We start from the raw sequence: 19,701 nt of genomic DNA, 5'->3' as shown, positions 1-19,701 counted from the left end.
TCCTTCCACAGAAGTTTCTAGTTGGCTTTATTTCAAAGGAATGACTCTTGGGTCCTTAAGAAGGACGCCTCTGGATTGTACAACACAACTGTTCACAACTGTGAGCCCTTTTAGTGACTGCTGTAATGAAGGAAGGCCGGAGTCTGTGCCTTTGTACCTCCCTTCCTGGAAGTGCTTGCCAACACAGTTCTCAGCACTCAGCAAGAAGTTTCTTGCTTCTTTCTGTAGCAGATGGAGTCTACTAGAGATCTACAGCTCATCAAAATGCAGAGAATAAGTGAGCCTTGGGGTACCAGAAAGGACATCCCTGCTTCTAAGGCTCCAGGAACTTTCTGGAAGAGGAGGTGAAAAGATTCTAAGAATCAGAGACTAGAATGTCTGCTGTATGGCAGTGTAGACATGACAGAGATGTTACACCCATGAATTCTCATCAGCCTAACTGCCTGTACAAGACCACAAAGACAACTCTTTACATTCTAGCATATATGGAGGAAAATTAAAGAAGGCCTTACCCCTAGATGAAAAACTACAGGCAACCAGTGCTTGATGAGATTGAAAGATAGTTCTTCTTCCCTAAGTACTAGATCCCAATATTAAGTAGTTATTTCTAAATACATGCATATAAGGGCAAGAGAAGGCTCTGTGTGTGTGTGTGTGTGTGTGTGTGTGTGTGTGTATGTGTGTGTATGCATACACCTGCCTGCGTGTTCTGGAAACCATGAACTTTCTTGGCTGTTGTTTTGCCTTCAGTATAGTGGGTGCACCTTAACCTACTGCCATTTCAGCCAGCAACTGTGACTCTGCAGTCACCAGCCTGCTTCTCTGGCAGTGGCCTGGCCACTTAGGCCACATCCTGGTGGGAATCTTGTTCCTACAGGTACTGGCTCTGCCATTGTTGCTAAAGGTAGCTTTAACTAAATCTCTATGGTTGTATTTATAAATAAGACTTGAGATTCAAAGGCTGAGGTGAAAAACCTACGAGCTCAGAGAGGTTGAGTAGCACCTGGCTAACCTTCTCTCCTTGCTAGCATCTCTGAAAAGAAGTCCCCCTCCCCATTTGCCAAACCAAAAAAGGCACACCACTGGAAATGGAATCCCTACCTACTATTTCCAGTGCATCTTTCTATTTCTTCCCAATGCCTTCTGATGCTCTATGATTACTTTCTGTCAACTAGTTGCTAACTCTGCCTCTTGACCTAAGGTTGATTTTATTTAATTAACATGAATGCAAATTCAGGGTTCACAGTGCGATCAAATATCTCCCAAAACTTAGGCAAGAAATTTAACTGGATGACAGTGGGTGGTCATTCTAGGGCCATGGCAACTACTATCTATGTCAGAGTCTGATCAACTCACTACAGGTCAGAATTATTAGCTGTAAAGAATTTCATAACTTTTGGAGGCTACAAGAATATATCAAATCAAAACATCAAGGGACAGCAAGGATTGAAGACTGAGGTGGTCTGGAGGCAAGAAGAACTCAAGTCTTGATTCTAGTTCATAGAGAGCGTGGATGCCTAACATTTCTCTCAATTGGGATTGTTAGATGAATTCTGTGGATTTTCCTCTTCAAGGACTATGGCTAAGCAAGTTAAAACTAGGGAAAAAAAAGTATTCTAAGCAGATTTTCCTGAACAAATACACATGAGTAGCTGTGTTTAGTGTTCTTAATGCTAAGAGTGATGGGGTACTGTGTACCAACACTGAGTAACATTAAAGGAGGCTCCATTTTTCTAAATGTAAGTCTGCTCTCTGGTAATTCTTCCTCTTCTCTGTCCACTTCCTTGTATTGTTGTATTGTGTAGGACTGGCTTGGGCTTCCCTGTGCAAAATTAATTCTCACCCACATACCACTCAGCAACTGGTCCCCTTTGTCTTAGTCAAATGCAACCTCTAATTTCGTCCAAAGTCTGGACTGGGCTTCCCTGGCTCTTCTAAAAATGTTAGCAGTTGGGCTTCTTTGCAAGCAATGAATTCCAAATGGGAAGGAAGGCAGAGCCCAGCCCTCCAGCCATGTGAGCAGAAAGGTCACTGCTCTCGGGTTTTTCTCTTTGTTGCCAGTGCACAGTCTATGAGATGGAAACCATGAAGATGGTGTGCCAGAGTTTCCAGGAGCACTTAAAGGAAATGGAGCAGCACTTCGTGGAACAGCAGGCACTCTTTCACAGGGACATGTCAAAAGAGGAAAGGTAATTATCCAAGGCAAGCATCTAAGTAAGTACCAGACCACACACCTGGAGCAAGGGAAGGTAATCAGGGCAGGCATGATGGGGCAGGGCTAATGAGAAATTGGCCTGCTCTTCCTTTGCTTTCACAGTCTTAGTTTTGTTTTCTCAGTGTGAGACTGAGGGAGCCATCACTGGATGGGCACACTCTTATTGAAGACTGGCGTTATTTGGGAAGGTTAAAAGAGGGGCAATCTTCCGGGAGGACGGGGAAGGCCAGCAGGATTTCTTTAACCAATAGGAATGGGACTTACATAGAAGCAAATGTTGGGGGATTATTAGGGTTTTGAAATATGCAATATTGTCAGAGGGGTTAAAAATATCACCAAAATGGATGCATCACTGATCGCCTGTGGCTGTGGGGACAGGTTTTAACAGTAAAGGGCATGAGGGTTGTGTGTTCTTATTGGGGAGATGGCATCTTCTAGAGCTGCATGGTGGTCATCCTTGTCCAACTTGTCTTATAAATGATGTATTGTATCTTGAAATAGGTAAACATGATACCTAAATTATACCCAATAGGATTTCTTTTAAAAGAGGGTGTGTTGCGGATGCAGCTCAGTGGTAGTGCATGTGCCCAAAGTACAAGCCCAAAGCTTCCCTTTCTAGCTAGATGTGCGTAGTGTTCTCTATGCTAAGAGTGATGAGGCACCGGGTATAATCACTGAGCGAGATTAAAGGAGGCTCCATTTTTCTAAGTGTAAGTCTTACAATGGCGTGCAGGGTAGGGGGTACCTGTCCTACTAACAGACTTACTTCTACAGGCAAATCAAATAAGGAAGGCCAAAGTCTTTTTTAAGCAATTTTGGGAACCAGAGAGATGGCTCAGTGGGCAAGGGCACTCGCGGTGCCCAGCCTGACTACCTGAGCTCCATCGGGAGAACTGCTTGCATGTTTCTCTCTGCTCACCGCTCTCCTCATACAGTGTCAGGAATAGGCATGTGCATGCACACACACATCCACATGCACGTCCCCCCCCACATGCACGCACACATGTAGACACACACACGGGGAGAGAGAGAGAGAGAGAGAGAGAGAGAGAGAGAGAGAGAGAGAGAGAGAAATACACAGGAATCTGAGCAGAAATATCAAAGACAGGACCCACTTCATGAAAGGGACATGAAAGACTGCACCTAGCAGTGATTTTGACATTTCCTCTTGTATTATCTTCATGCAGAGAAGAGGCTGAGGACCTGAGGACTTTACGAGAGGCCCTGAGGCAGCAGGTTGCAGAGCTGGCATTTCAGCTAGGAGACCGAGCCAGACAAATCAAAGAAGGGATCCTACTGGTAAGGGGTATGGTGGAGAATGGATGCAGCGTGGATGCTGAGTCTAAATGTCCCCAGCCTGCTACTCATGCTTTAGATAAGAAACCAATGGTGTGACCGTTTCGGACTGTAGCACTGTCAGATACATGGTCATATCAGCAGTGTAGACGTAAAGAGATTGGCCCTGCTCTACTCATGCCCACACCACTGTCAAGCAGTGGCTCACTCAGGTGTATAGCATCTCCAGTCGTTCTCCTGCCATCTAAAGGAGAGCAAAGTACTATTAAAGTGCTAGTCCCCATGTTTCATGTGAGAACAAGAATCCCGAATAGCAAAGCTTGCCTTTTGAGCCAATATAAGCTCTGCCATGACTATACCCTGCTACTGGTTCAAAGCGCTTATTGCAGAACCTTTGCAGCTCATAAACACCTTTCTTGCAAGTCTGAGGTAGCTATCTGGTGTAAATATGGCATGTCTCTGTCACTACCAGGGAAGGAGGAATAGTTCTGCTCTATGTCTCCACATGCCTGTAGTGACCTGAAGAACCCTTTTTTTCCTACTGGGAATGGGCCTCCATTCAAGTAAAAGCAAAATTCACAACCTCACCAAAGAAAATAACTTCATGATAAAGCAGCATGAATCAGGACTGGAGTTTATGGGAGACATTTTTAGCATCTACTTTAACCATAGGGGTTACTAGAGGGGAAAGTGGGGGAAGAGTAAGACATGCTCAAGTGTGGAGAGACACATTTGGGTTCCTTTTTAGTGGGCACAGGAAGGATTTGTGTAATGCTCCAGTTACATCTCCATAAGTTGTGAGGAGCCCCCTCCCCTTTTTAATTCTGCTCAAAGACACCAGCTCACAACAAAGGTGCAGGTTACAGGGAGATTGTGCAGGAGTTAGGAGCACCCATGACTGCTGGCTCACAGTCACCTGTAACTCCAGCTGTAGGGAACTCAACCCTCTTTACTAGACCCCTTAGGCAACTACAAACAGATATGTACATAATTATAAATTATAAAAATAATTTTAAAAAATCTTGAAGATTTCCTTCTCTGAACAAACTTGTAAGTTTCATGGGGGATATTGTTTAGGGTTAAGAGTGAGAGGTGAGTAGAAACTAATGGTCCCTAAGTAAACATAGTTTATTTATTGTCTTTTTAAAATGTCTCTGGAAAATGTCCATTGTTTAGGAGAGAAATGTAGGCTTCCTCTGTAGTGTCTGGTTTCTCAGCTCAGATCCTGGACCCACATGCTTCTCCCCATGAGCCCTAACCACTTTCCAATGCTGGGATAAACACTTAGAGACCAAAGGGTTTGTTTGGCTTGCAATTACAGTAGATCACCAGGGGAAGCCAGAGCAGTAACTCGGGTCAGGAACCTGGAAGCAGGAACTGAAGCCGAGACTATGGGGGATTTCTGTTTACAGCCTTGCTCTACAAGATTTGCTCAACCTGATTCCTTATACAACTCAGGACCACCTACCCGAGGGTGGTACCACCCATAGTGGGCTGAACCCTGCCACATTCATTATTTAGGCAAAAGAAACGGGCACTCTGATGGAGGCATTTTCTCAATTGAGGATCCTCTTCCCAGATGACTCTAGCTTGTGTCAAGCTGACAGAGAGCTAACCCGTGCAGCATGTCACCATCGCTATCTTCCTGTCCTGCTCCTTACGCGCTCCTTTTTGTCTTTTCTTTCAGTATCTAGACGGACTCTCCGAGGAACTACCTGAACACTATGCAAATCTGCAACAGTGTAACTGGACAGAGGGAAGGCATGGCCAGAGGTCATGTGTTCAAACCCACACTGTGGCCCCTGATTCTGTCCTTCCTGCCAGCTGTGGGCAGCAGACTCCCTGCTTGGGGGTGATACAGCCATTTGGTCTTGATCACTCTGACCTTGAGATCAGAGGTGGGATGTCTCTACAGTCACCAGCTATGACAGAGTCAGGTCCTGGTCGTTCATCAAGCAGTTCTGGAGAGTAAACTTTGTTGTACCAGACAGAGTTTGATGACCTTTGTACACGATGGAAGCTCTCAGAGCAGCTCTAACCAGGGAATCCAAATCCTATGTACCCAACCACTCTACGATTAAATTCAGAGCATTTTAATATTCAATGGTTACATCATAAGGAGTCAACCAGCATGTGCCTGACTGGGGTATGTTACAGTCACCGAGCAGCTTACGGCCTCTATCCTGATAGATTATATGTCCTACCGGAAGACACAGAATATAAACACACATATGTATCTATAATTAAACGTCAACATTTTTAAAAAATGGTCTCTACCCTAATAGAACATGTGTGTATCTTAATGAAGAAAGCCAAACACACACTTAAACTTATAATGAAAAATCAAGATAAAAAACAGTGTGACTTTATTTTACGAAAGATAAGTTTCTGAGTGTGCTCAGGTACCTGGAAGGCATGTTCAGAGATGTGATATCACTGATGCTGGAGTCAGCTGTGAGCAAGACAGAATGTCTGTGCATCAAGAGTTGGATAAAGTGAGAGAAACGAAACAACAAATAAATCCCATTTCCACACGGACAGTTTGTGGAAGAGACACTCTGTGAGACGGGAGGAAAGTGCCCTGGGGACCTCATCTGGGACAGCTATTAGGAAAAGCTTGAAGGTAAGAAGCTGGGAGCCCTAGAGAGTTCAAACTCAAGAAACTGGCAAGCAGAAGGGCATAAGGCTCAAGAGTTGGGGTGTAGAAATGTCATTTTGCCAACTGTCGTGGATGAGAGTGAGGATCTAAGTGAGGACCCTGATTCCCTTCAGGTCATGGTCAGGAATCTAAGAGCATGTAGTCTTTCAGGTGCAACAGAAAGTCTCCATAAGTGGGAACCATTGATTTTATAGCGTCCTAGCTACCTTTCATAATCACAAAAAGATACCTCCATGGAAACTACAGAGGAGAAGAGAGGCTGCTGGCTACAAGCCTATTGCTTATTGTTGTTCCTCACGTCAAAGACAAAAGTTGTGCAGTTGTTTTCATCCGGCTTTGGGAACAGCATGGCTCCTACTACAGGAAAACTGCATCAAGGTGGCTACAAAAGCCAAACAATGACAGGAGTGAGGAACAGATGAAAAACGAGAGTCACAAACAGCATCCTGGGCACCCTTGAGGGGAGCTTCCTGTTTGTGGGAGAGGTTGCATGAGCAGAGGACACTTCCTAGCTAGGAACCTAAGACAATAATAGTCCTTTGGAAACCGTCCACTAGCCTGTTTCATTCCTTATTGTCCTGCTGTGGTTGCTATGACTTCAGCGAGGCCCTGATTCCTGCGGACCATCCACTGTCTCCCCTACTGTATCTGCCAGAATGTGGACATCTCTGTTCACACATTTTCCTCAGCGTCCGTATGCATAACTCGGCCTCAGTGCCAACCCCTTCCAAAACGCCAGCTTTTCATCTTCTTGCCACACACACTCAAATGAAGTAATCTGCCTTGTCTCATTGCGTTCTTGACTGGCACCTCAGGAGCAGTCGCCGCATCACTGCTGCATTTTGTCGTGGTGTGGCTTCCAGAGTTCCCCATAACCAGGTGATGGCACAATGCCTTTAGCTTTCCTCTCTCTGAGCTGCCTTGGCAACTGGGAAACTGTCTCTGCCAGGCACCAATGGGGTCATGTTTCCCTGACTCGGGGAGAGGACCTAAGAAGTGATACGTCAGAGAACTAAGAGAGTCATCCCAAGACTATGATCCAGAGCATATGTTTCTCCGGCCTGGAATCACTACCCCCTTTCCTTTCTACTGCTCTCTTACTTTCCTGAACGCACATCCCTCTTCTGCTTCCCACATTATGGTACGACTTCCAGCCCTTAACTAACTCCTAATTGCTTTTTAACATCATAAATTTCTTCGTTTTCTGTACTTTCAACATTCTTCTTGGTTCAGACTTGAGCTGCATCTGCCTGCAGCATTTGAGCCTGTGCTTCCTTCCTTGGACTGCCTACTACCCTGGCAGCCATGCGCATTACGGTCTCAAGCCCTACTTTGTTCTTATGTCAATCTGAAATGCTGGTCCTCTGAGCCACCTTATATATTCTTACATCCCTTCACATCACAGGCTCTGTATGCACAGATTCAACCGGTCACAGTTCAGCGATATTAATAAGAGAATCACATATGCATTATAGACATTGCTCTTGCCATCATCCAACTATTTTGTAACATATATATTCTTTTATTAGACACTACAAGTAATCTAGGGATGATTTAAAGAGTTCAAAGTATGCAGATGTGTGTGTTTCGTGCAAACACTGTATTGCTTAGCATAAGGGTTATTGGGCAGAATAAATGCAGTAATTGGTTGCAGTAATTAACACAGTATCCCTCAGAGAGTAAATGCTCAATATATGTTGACTATTATTGATGCAAAGGCCAATACATCAGTAAGTCCAATGTGATTATTACCTTCGTTCTGTTGAGAAGAGGGTCTGGGAGCAAAGCCACTTACCCTGGAAGAATATTAACAAATGCCTGAGGAATGGACAAGCAGAATAAAGTAGTGCTCTCAAGAGACAGGGAAGAGGATGACCTCATCTCAGAAGCAATACCATTTCAAGCTGTAGGAGGAACTATTTTGCACTTAAAAGGTAATGTGTGTGGACCATTTCAGCCATCAGGCAGATGACTTCAGGTGTGAAGGAGGAGAGAGAGGCCCACAGTTTGGATAAAGAAAGGCAAATGGAATCCCCAAAGAGCTCTACATAGTCAGAGACTAATTCTCTAACAAAGAAGATAAAAGGGAGTAAAACATAGAAAGGCTTCTATGTCCTACCCAGAACTTTATTGTCTTCAATGACTGATGGGCTGATTGCCAAATATCACCTAGAATTCCAGCCCTTGGCCTTCACATTCAGACTGATTGTAATCACCGGCTTTCCTGGTTTATGTGATAAGCATTTTATCTCCAGCTGATTCTGCTTTTCTGGAGGACTCTGATAGTGAGAAAGAGCTTGAAGATCTTACGGAAAAAAAAAAAAAAAGCTTGACTTATAAAAAGGTATGCTGAGGCCTAGGTTTGTTAATAAGAAGCAATTGAACTCTGACAATAAATCTGAGGTTTGATCCAATTTTACGACTAATTATTTGTATTTAATAAACTAAGCTCTATAGATCTCAAGGTCATTGCCTATAAATTAACACAGATGATGCTTATTCAGCCCTTAGCTAAAGCCTGGAATGTTGCCAAGGCTCAGGAAGTAAAGACGGTGTTTGTCATTAGCAGAATGACAAGAATAAGAGGAGTAGTGCCATTGGTTGACCACCTTACCCTTAGCTGAGTGCTGCAGTATCTTGTCACATTTCTCCACAACGAAATTCCAAAGCAGAAACTCACCTATGCATATCACCACACACACACACACACCCCAAGACTAAACTGTCAGGGGTATGGGCACTAGTAGGGGATTAAGCAGACACTAATTCACTGATTTTCTAGAACAAAAATGTATCTCTTTTATTTTATTGATTTTTATCGAGCTCTACATTTTTCTCTGCTCCCCTCCCTGCCTCTCCCCTGCCCTTCAACCCTCCCCCAAGGTCCCCATGCTCCCAATTTACTCAGAAGATCTTGTCTTTTTCTACTTCCCATGTAGATTAGATCTATGTAGATTAGATCTCTTTAAGACTCTGTCAAGCCTTGAGAGTTTATGTGGAGCTCACTAATGGGCCCAACTCAACCAGAGTAACTCTGTTTTGCTCCAGGTAAATACTCACTGCTTAGAAAAGCTTGAAAAACTTTGCCCACTGACTACATTTGACTTTTGCAATGAAATAGGTTCTGTTGCTTTCATATAAAATGTTTTCCACAACATAGAAATCATTTTAGCAACGTTTAGCTCATAACTGCTGACACACTGTCAAGATAATAACAAGAACCTCTTTGCATTTTCTGAATGACACCAAACTGTTTTCTGTTTTCTCTTATATGTTGATCTTATCCACGATAACTCTTGAGGAGATCTTAGATCGTGTATTTATAAACAAATAAATATAGAAAAACCATTGTAATACCTTCAGGAACTGAATAACACACATACACTCTCTCTCTCTCTCTCTCACTCTCTCTCTCTCTCTCTCTCTCTCACACACACACACACACACACACACACATCCTTTACATGAAGCTGAAGCTACTTTATCTAAAATTAAAAAAGAAAAGAATAAACAGACTTCCAATTTAGAAATCTGCCAAGAACAACTTGGCCTCTTTTGTGTCATATTTCAGGGATCTTCCTTGTGGATTTTACCCCCTGCAGATTTCAGAACTCAAAGCTGAAAGCCTTGATTAGAAGGTCTAATTTCAGAAATATCAGTTGGACTTCAAGTCACATATTTTCTTTGGTTTTGTTATGCTTGAACGTAGATTCAAGTTGTATGATGGAGAAAAAGAAAACAACCTTGAAGGTTGTTCTCATCCAGAACTTATGCAAAGACCACAAAGATTTGTGTAAAGAAATTCATGTTTTAGTGCACAGAAGGATATTCTTCAGAAGCATGTCTCACAAGATTTTTGTGCACTGAACATGTAAAGACTGTCTAAAGCTTTCTTAGTTCTATTTATTTTTCTGTAGCGTCAAACCTTAGTTTTCTTCCAAAGAAAATAATTTTGCTAACACTGAAAAACGAAGCCAAAAATATTCTAAAATGACAAGATAATTTGTTCTGGAATTACTCATTTTTTGTTGAAGAAGTAATTGCTTTCTGTGAATGAAATGGGATAAAATAAGACATTAATAAAGAGGTCAAAGAATCAAAGTTATTTCTTCTTGGGAGGAGATACTTCCAGGGTGTTTTCATGTGGGATAGCCGGTTGTATATCTAATTTCAAATTGGAATTTGAGCAACATGCAACAGCTATAATGACAAGAATGTCAGATTATTCAAACCAATGTCAAATCTCCTTTTTTGAAAATTGGAGATTGTAAATGGAAGCCATCTCTCCTTAAGTCAAACTCAGCCTGTCTAATGTTTTGCCCTTTTAACTAAAGATCTCTACTAATTCTTTGAGAAGTTCATACAATGTATTTTGACCATATTCACCCCTATGCCCCCAGCTCCTCCAAGATCAACTACCGTTTTTTTTAAGCCCTGCCCCCAACTTTGTGTCTACATTTTGTTTTGCTTTCAAATAACCTATCATGCTCAGTTTGTGCTGCCCATGCCTTCCTGAGTATGGGGCAATCCACAGAAATGTGATTGTCATGCTAGAGGCCACACCCTTAAAGAAAACTTACCCTCCTTTTCCCAGAAGCCATCAACTGTCCATAGCTCTTCAATTAAGGGTGGGTATTTAACTCGTACCCCTTGTTCTAGAATGGACTTTTTCTTGTAAAAATATTCTGCCGGCAGTCACGGCTGTTTTGGGTTCATGAGTGCAGTTGTTCTGCCATGTCCAGAAGACACGATTTTACTCTAGTCCTTCCTGGAATCTGGCTCATATCATCTTTGCACCCTATCTTCTATGATGGTCCCTGAGTGTTGAGTGGGGTATGGTAGAGATGTGCCATTTGTGACTGAGCAATCCCCTGACAACGTTCTCTGCCCTTTGGCCAGCTGTGAGTTCTGGGATTAACCACCTACTGCACAAAGAAGCTCCTCTGATGAGGTGTGAAAGCTGAAGTAACCTGTGTTTAGAGAAATTCAGATTTAAAGATCAGTTTGATAGTGTGTCTATTTGGCATAACGATAGTAGTATGTTCAACCCTAGGGTTGGTGAACAACCAACCATGAGTTTTTGACCAGATATACATTTTCTCTTATGCAGTGAGCCTTAAATCTATTCAGTAAGCAGTTGGTTACTCCCATAACCCATGGATGTATCTTACCACACTGGTCATTATTACAGGACACAGAGTTCATATCTGGCAAAGATTGGTGATGACTTCTTTCTTTAGCAGCCTGTGCAGCATCTTCCAAAACTATGAAAGCTGGCATCAGGAGGAAGCTTCCTAGTCAGTGTCAATTATTTCTCTATGCCCTATGACAAGTGTATATGGTATCTTCAGCAATAGGGTCTGACCATTAAATTCTGGTGGGCAATCAAAAGCAATAGAAGTAACGTGCTTTATGTGTGGAGGGTCTGGGAAAGAAATAAAGGAAACAATTCTGTTCACAGTAGTCACACCCAAAAATAAGTACTAAAATAAACTAACCAAGGAATTGAAAGACCTATAGAATGAAAACTTAAAAATACTGAAGAGAGAAATTAAGAAGCCTTCAGAAGACGGAGAGACCTCCAATGCTCATGGATTGGTAAGATTAATATTGTGAAAATGGCCCTCATAGTAAAAGCAATATATAGATTCAGTGTAACTCCAATTGAAATTCCAATATAATTCTTCACAGAAATTGTAAAACTTAAAATCCATGTGGTGGTACAAAAGTCCCCGACTAGCCAAAACAGTCCTGAACACTGAAAAAAAAAAAAAAACATGTTTATGATTCCTGCTTTTAATTTATACTGAAGAGCTATGACAGCAAAAGCAGCATGCTACTGGCACAAAAACAGACACATTGGTTAACAGAATAGAATCAAGATCTCAGATATAAGTCCATACTCCTAAAGATCTCTTATTTCTAACAAAAAATGTCAAAGGCCCATATTGGGGGAAAAAAAAAAACAAAAAAACAAAACAAAACAAAAAAAAAAAAACAGGACCTCATCTTTAGCAAATGGTGTTGGTAAATCTGGATTCGAGAATGAAAATTGGTTCTTCTCTCTCACCCTGAATACAAGCAATTCCAAGTGGAGCTAGGATCTCAGTGTTAGACCTGAAACCCTGAAGCTTCTAGAAGAAAGAGTGGGAGGTACATTTATGGATGTAAGTTCTGGTAAAGGCTTTCTGGATAGCAATCTGGTCACCCAGGAAACTGTATCAACAAGAAGTGGAACTTCATAAAATGAAAAGACTTCTTATTGCAAAGAAAACTGTCAATCAGATGAAGAGGCAGCCTATGAAAAAGAAACATTTTGTGCCAGCTGTACATCTGGTGGCAGCTTAGTCTCTAGAGTATACGAAGAACTCAAAACTAACACCAAGAAAATGAACAACCCAATTGAAAAGTGGGCTGTGGACCTGAACAGAGAGTTCTCAGAAGATGACACACGATGCCCCAGTCATATTTAAAAGATGTTTGCCATTCTTATCCATCAAGGAAATGAAAATTAAAACCATTTTGAAGTTTTACCTTCCCCCTGTCAAAATGGTCTGCTTTTAAAGTATTGGCAAAACACAGGTTTTGTATGGGATGTTCCCTATCTGTGTTGATGACAAGTTAGTAAAAAAGAGTCCCTATCAAAAATCATTTCCAACTATGAATGTAAGGTCGTCCAGTACTGCTGACTTCTGGTAACTCAGAACCAGCCCTTGCACTGCTGCTCACCAGGAAAATGGAAGTGAACCAGCACCCATGGAGGCCTTGCTCACTCTGCAGCTCCGTTCTGCATTCTCAGTATGTCTAAGAACTATTTAGTGGCTAGTAACTATGTGCCAGAACCATGGGTAACTAGCTCCATTCATTTCTTTACTAGAACCTAAAATGTTGGATTTGGGAAGGTGACAGATGACGGGCATTGAGACTCTGCTGTAATCTCCAGGGAATGAACTGTAGAAAGTTGTCTAACAGCTATGAGGAGACGAGAGTGCCAACCAAAGATTTCTAGTTTCACAGCAAAGTAAAATCAGAAAATTTACAAAGCAGATTGGGGAAATGTCCTAGAGGGCTTGGTTTATCCTGGAAGACAGAGACACAGAGAATATTGAAGAAAGAAGCAGAAGCTGCACATGGCAGCAGCTGGAAGGGAAAGGATCCAGGAAGCACATTCTGCTCAACTTCACTGGAACAGCAGCAAGATATATTTTAAGCAGAAACCTGCTGAGTGTTGGAAATGGACCCTAGCAGCCCCAGATCCTCCATGACCACACACCTGGGGAAGGAGAGCAAAAGTGTTGGGACTGTACACGAAGTCCAGTCAACAGAACATTCGCCTTTTTAGTTATTTATATTTTTCTGACTAAAGGGAGGGCTTTGAAACATATATTAGCTATTTGAGAATAGCATGCAATGTATTTTGGTGTATTTTGTATGCATTCACTTCCTCAATTCCTTTTCACACCCAGACCCCTTCCCTACCCACCCAACCTGTTGTCCTTTTCTTTTCTTGAAACCATTGTGTATGATATATACTGGCCGTATGATCTTGGATTTGTGACCGTCCAGTGGTTGACCTAAAAGGGGAGGCATAACCTTAATAAAAATGAACTCACCTTCTCCCAGTAGTAATTAACTGCCAATCGCTCCTCACCTGTGGATGAGACTCTATGTCCACCTCCCTCTCCTTTTGCGGATTTTGTCTGGGTTGAGCTGTCACAACTGTTCTGAGTTCACATGTGTGAGTGCCCTGCTGTGTCCGGTAGACACTGTTTGCTCACAGCCTTCCACCACCTCTGCCTCCTGCAATCTTTCTGCTCCCCTTTCTACAATTATTTCCAAGCTTTTGGAGGAAGGGTATGAAACAAATGTCTCATTTAGGGATGAACTCTCCATGGGTTCAACATTCTTAGACCTCAGGGAAACTGAATTGAAACTAATTTGAGATTTCATCTTACCTCAGTCAGAATAGCTAGGGTTAAAACAAAATGATGGCATATGCTGACATGGATGTGGGGGGGAAGGAACACTAACTCGCTGTCAGTGGGCATGCAAACTGGTGCAGCCACTATGGAAATCAGTGTGGAGATTCCTGAAAAAGCTGTAAATAGATTTACTACAGGACCCACTCTATAACTTGTGGACAATACCCCAAGGATGCTTTTTCTCATCCACGCCCATTATTGTTCTATGCACAATATCCAGGAAATGGAAATAGCATAGATGTTTATCAACTGATGTGTAATGAAACTCTCGTACATTTACATAAGGGAATACTCTTTACCTGTTAAGAAAAATGAAGCTATGAAACTCAAAGGGAAGCTAGTGGAGCTAGAGTCAATCATTTTATGTAAGATAACCAAGACCTGGAAAGACAAGCAGTGTTTCTTTTATCTTATAGGCAAGGGGTAGCTTTAAATCTTTAGATATGTATGTTTCATTTGGAATACCAAGAGAGATCAGGAGATTAGGAAAGGGCCATGGTTGGGGGTGGCTCTCAAGGAAGAGGAATAGTACACAGTGGTGTAAGGGGTAAGTGGGAACTGTGGAATAAGAAGAGATAAATGAGGTGGAGAATGGGAGGGAAGAGCAAAGGAGGAGGTTCAGTAAGGAAAAATTAACAATAAAGACTTTTGAACAAAGGCCATATGGAAATCTATAATTATAGAAGCTTCATAAATTACATAGATATGTACACATATATAAAGAGTGTAAGTGGAGTTACCTTGTAAGAGGGAAAATACCCCTAATAAACATCACAGGCTAACAAACAAAAGGCCTAGTGCCAGGGATGGGTTTTATCTTTTAGACTTGTTGCCCAGTGAAAACCCACAGACCCCCAAACATTGCACGATATTGCCGATGTTCTTAGTTAACACTCCAGAACTTAACAGGACAATCCTATTGCTAAGGGCACCACATGCTTAAGTCGTAGAATACTGGGAAATCGAATTGGCACTCCCCTGGGGGTTTCACCCTTACTGGCTAGTCTTCATAATGCTGTCAGGTGCAATGCAAGCTTCCAGAGAAGAAAAAGCAGTCCAGTCTTCCCAGATGTTATTTGTAGAAACAACTGGCCTGACAAGATGTAGTCACTAGTGCAATAGTGGCAGGAATGTTACTGGAGTAACCAATTACATTCTGATTGGATTTAAGGCCAGTTTGGCAAGATAAAATCCATTCCTAGCACTATTACCGGGACCAAGAACCTGTGACTAGACCTGTCAAAGGCCCTTGAGGGAACAAAGTACTATTATTCTGCTAAATGGACTTAGCATTAAGCCAACTCCTAATATACCTATAGATTAGTGTGCACCCCCCCCTCTCTCTGTTGTGTGTGTGTGTCTTTGATGTTATTAGAGGCTTTATTCTTTTCTTCCTTGCAATTTTCAAGTGACTAGCATAGTGTAAAGTGCAAGATACAAACAACTATTGAAAACATTCAACAGCTGAATATAAATACTTAAAGACTCCACAGAATGCTGAGTATTGCTTTAAAACATAAGATAATATGGAGCTCCTACAGAACCATCAAACATTTCATAATTTTTGTTGTTGTTGCTTTTGGTTTATTTATTTACTTCTGTTTGTACATCTAAACCAACATTTCCTCTCCTTCTTTTCCTTGCAGTTCCTCCCCCACCTCCCCTATGTTTCTCTTCAGACACAGGCAGGCCTCCCAGCGATATCTATGAGTATAGTAGAATATCATTAGGAATCACTTCATTGACTTTTGTGTCAGTCATGTTTGGTTCCACCCTAGGTTTCTGAGCCATCCAGCTTCAAGATCCTGGCCATCCAGGCAGTGTTGGGCATGGGTTCCAACTTAGTTCAGTCATTGGTTGGGCACTCCCACAAGTTCTGAACCAACATTTCCCCAAGGCATCTTTGCCCTTAGGACAGGTTGTGGGTCACAGGTTTTGTGGCTGAGTTGGTGTCCCAGTCCCACCACTGGGAGCCTGGCCTCGTTACAGAAGATGACTGGTTTAGGCTCCATATCCTCCAGTACTATGAGTCCTCAATAGGATCACCCTCATAGGTTTCAGAAAGTTTCTACTGTAGTAGGTTCCCACACAGCCCTCTAAATGCTCACCTATTCCAGTCATCTGTCCCTGTACTATCTCCTTCTATGCCTCCTTCTTCCACCTGATCCCTCCTGTTCCCTCCCCACATGTCCCCAGTCTACTCACAAAATTTATTCTATTTCCCTGTCACAGGGAGGTCCATGAGTCCCTCAGACCTGTCTTTATTTAACTTCTCTGGATCTGGGAGTTGCAGTGTGATTATCCTTTACTTAACAGCCAATATATACTTATAAGTGAGTATATGTCTGGTTTTTCTTTCTGAGTCTGGGTTGCCTCACTCTGTGTTTTTTTTTCTAGTTCCATCCATTTGCCTGCAAATATCATGATGTTATTTTTTTCTAACAGCTGAATAATACCTCATTATGCAAATACATCACATTTTCTTTACCCGTTCTTTGGTTGAGAACCATCTAAGTTGTTTCCAGTTTCTGGTTATCATGAAAAAAGTTACTATGAACATAGTTGAGCAAGTATCCTTCCATTCAGATTTGGGTGTATGCCCAAGAGTGGTAAAGCTGAATCTTGATATAGATTTATTACCATTTTTCTGAGGAAAAATCGTCATAGTGATTTACATAGTGATGGTATGAGTTTATACTCACATTAGCAATGAAATAGTGTTTCCCTTACTCCACATCCTCACCAGCATGAGCTGTCACTTATGTTGGTCTTAGCAGTTGTGAAAGGTATAAGAAATGGAATCTCAAAGTAGTTTGGATTTGCATTTCAATGATGACTAAGGATGTTGACTATTTGTTTAAATGTTTCTCAGTCATTTGAGATTCTTCTAATGAAAATTACATGTTTAAATCTGTACCCCAAGCCGGGCGGTGGTGGCGCGCACCTTTAATCCCAGCACTTGGGAGGCAGAGGCAGGCAGATCTCTGTGAGTTCAAGACCAGCCTGGTCTACAAGAGCTAGTTCCAGGACAGGCTCCAAAATCACAGAGAAACCCTGTCTCGAAAAACCAAAAAAAAAAAAAAAAAAAAAGACTTAAATCTGTACCCCATATTTTAATTGGATCATTTTGTTTGTTGATGTCTAGTTTTGTGAGTTCTTTATGTATTTTAGATATTAACCCTCTTATTGGATGTGGAGTTGGTGAAAATCTTTTCTTGTTCTTTTAATTATAGCAATTACATACAATCCACTGATTTATTTTATCTCTCCTAAATACCTTTTTTGTCATTTACTCTGAATTTCCAACATGCTTAAGCATTCTGCTTTTTTTTTAAACTGTGTCTGTGTAAGTGTCTAAGCTCAATGTTAACGTAAATTATTTTTCTTAGTTTCTTCACTTTATTTATTGATAGGATCTCTTGATGAACCCAGAGCTCATCAATGTCCATCTTGTTATGCAAAATCCCCTTTCTCTTCTTCCTAAGTATGGGGATTACAGGCAAGCCTTCTTGCCAAAGGGGTCAAGACCCACAGGTTGAGAACAGATCTGGAAGAAAATGGATAAATAAAGCATGTGACGTACATTTATCCAAGTCACTCAATGGTATGTTCAATATCAATAAGATGTAATAATTAAATATATCCCAGCAATTTAATACTTACATATTTTCTAAAATTTTAACTCTTTTTATGTGCATGTGCCTGACTATGCATAAATATGCTACATGTGTGCAGGAACCCTCAAAGATCAGAGGAGGTCATTGGGTTCTCTGGACCTGGAAATATAGGCAATAATGAGCCACCATGTGACTGCTGGTAACTGAGTTTAGTCATCTGTCAGAGTCCTAATCATTCTTAACCACTGAGCCACTTTTCCAGACCCAGAAATGATTTTTTAATGGCACTGCATTGTGCCTTCAATTTTTCATCTTTTGGCACAGAGGAAATTCTGAAATAAGAGTGTGTGGACTGAGTTAGGATGTAACCACCCTCTGTGTTGACCACAGAGTTTGTGAAAGGCACACTCTTGGTTTCCAGATGAGGGGTGACATAAACCTCAGAGGGGAAAGAAGGCGGTATGGGTAGGAAAGACGTGGAACCTTAGATTGCCTTTAGAGATTCCATCATATCAACTGTAGTCAAATATCCATGACCCAAAATCTCAGTCCACGGTTCCTGTGGACACATGGAGGGTAATGAAAAGAGGATACAAAGGAAAGATGGCAGGATGAAAGTCAGGGAGGAAATGGTTCAGGGGAGAAGGAATGGAGGGAAGAAGAAAAGAAAAGCAAGATGGAGGGAGGAAAGGAAGAAGGGAAGAAAAGAAAGAACAAAGGAAAGAATCCTGGGCTCTCTTGAGTTACAATTTTGAAGAGATTAAAGGCAAATCTTCCTGACTAATGGCTCACCAACTGTTACTGGGTAGACCAAATTCCAGAGGACACCCACTAGGCTTTCTAGGTTCTTTTGTCCTGAAATAAAGAATTGAACCAAGGACACGTGGATAATGGTAGAAATAGATACAGTTTATGGAGACAGCATTTCTGAGGGTGGAAGTGGGCCTGAGAGCTGGACAATTTTAGAAGCTCAACAGCCACATGAGTCATGACATTTTATGGGTAATTTATAGAGCAATCATCTTGGTTGCATTTGTGTATCAGAAGCTTTACTCATACATGCTATGTTCGTTACATGTAAATCTTGCTTGGAGTTTCCATTTTTATGCCAATTGGCTTCTTTTACATGCCAATCTTGATGTTTCTCTGTCCTCTCCCCACTCTCCTGTTCTTAACATAGCACTATGTGTAATTGCTAAGTAGTTGGACAGAGATTGACATCCTTAGACATCTCTGAGGAAAGCCCCTCCTTCTACCTCCTGTTTCTCTGACAACACACAAAGTTTGATAATGGCCAGCACCTTTATCATGAAGGGGTGTTGGGCTTTGTCAAAGGCTTTTTCAACATCTAACGTGGTGATCATGTGGTTTTGTTCTTTTAGGTTGTATATATGGTGGATTACATTGACAGATTTTCATATGTTGAGCCATCCCTGCATCTCTTGCATGAAGCCTACCTGGTCATAGTGGATGATAGTTCTTCATTGTTCTTGGATTTGGTTTGCATGCTCACTCACATACACATGCCTACACACACACAAAACAAATCAATAAAAGGTAATAAGAATGAGATTTGAGTTGCAGCTCTGACTCCGGGGGTTTTCTTCCCCTGCTGTTTGGGTTGGTTTGGCTTACTTAAGATATCATGGACTATTGTGAAATAAACCTCTGGTTATTTGTCATAAATGCAAACAAAGGTCTTTGAACAATTATTGTCTCTGACACTATCCTCTTACCAGCTCTGTCTTTCCATTCTAGCCCCCAGACTTTTTTTTTACCCCAATTATATTTTTCTTTATTATAAGGAGCAAACTCATGAAACAGGAACAAGAATCCAAGTAACAAGGGAACCACAGAGAGAGAGTGAACCCTGGGCTGCCTAGCATTTTTTCTCAGTATACCCAAAAGTTCAAGCCCAAACCTGGTCCCACC

The 19,701-nt window shown here is 41.7% G+C and overlaps 1 protein-coding gene across 1 annotated transcript in view; it reads left to right on the top strand.

Moving 5' to 3' along the window:
• Positions 1-10,138, top strand: part of Itprid1 (ITPR interacting domain containing 1) — a 123,243-nt gene extending 113,105 nt beyond the window's left edge. Inside the window, exons 13-15 of the mRNA XM_057788184.1 lie at positions 2,062-2,189; positions 3,403-3,514; positions 5,199-10,138. Coding sequence (XP_057644167.1) covers positions 2,062-2,189; positions 3,403-3,514; positions 5,199-5,483 — 525 coding nt within the window. The 3' untranslated portion in view covers positions 5,484-10,138. The remainder of the gene's footprint in view (positions 1-2,061; positions 2,190-3,402; positions 3,515-5,198) is intronic.
• The last annotated feature ends 9,563 nt before the right edge of the window (positions 10,139-19,701 follow it).

The sequence above is a fragment of the Chionomys nivalis genome, chromosome 1, assembly GCF_950005125.1.
Source record: "Chionomys nivalis chromosome 1, mChiNiv1.1, whole genome shotgun sequence".
NCBI lineage: Eukaryota > Metazoa > Chordata > Mammalia > Rodentia > Cricetidae > Chionomys > Chionomys nivalis.
This window is presented reverse-complemented; position numbering and strand designations above follow the sequence as displayed.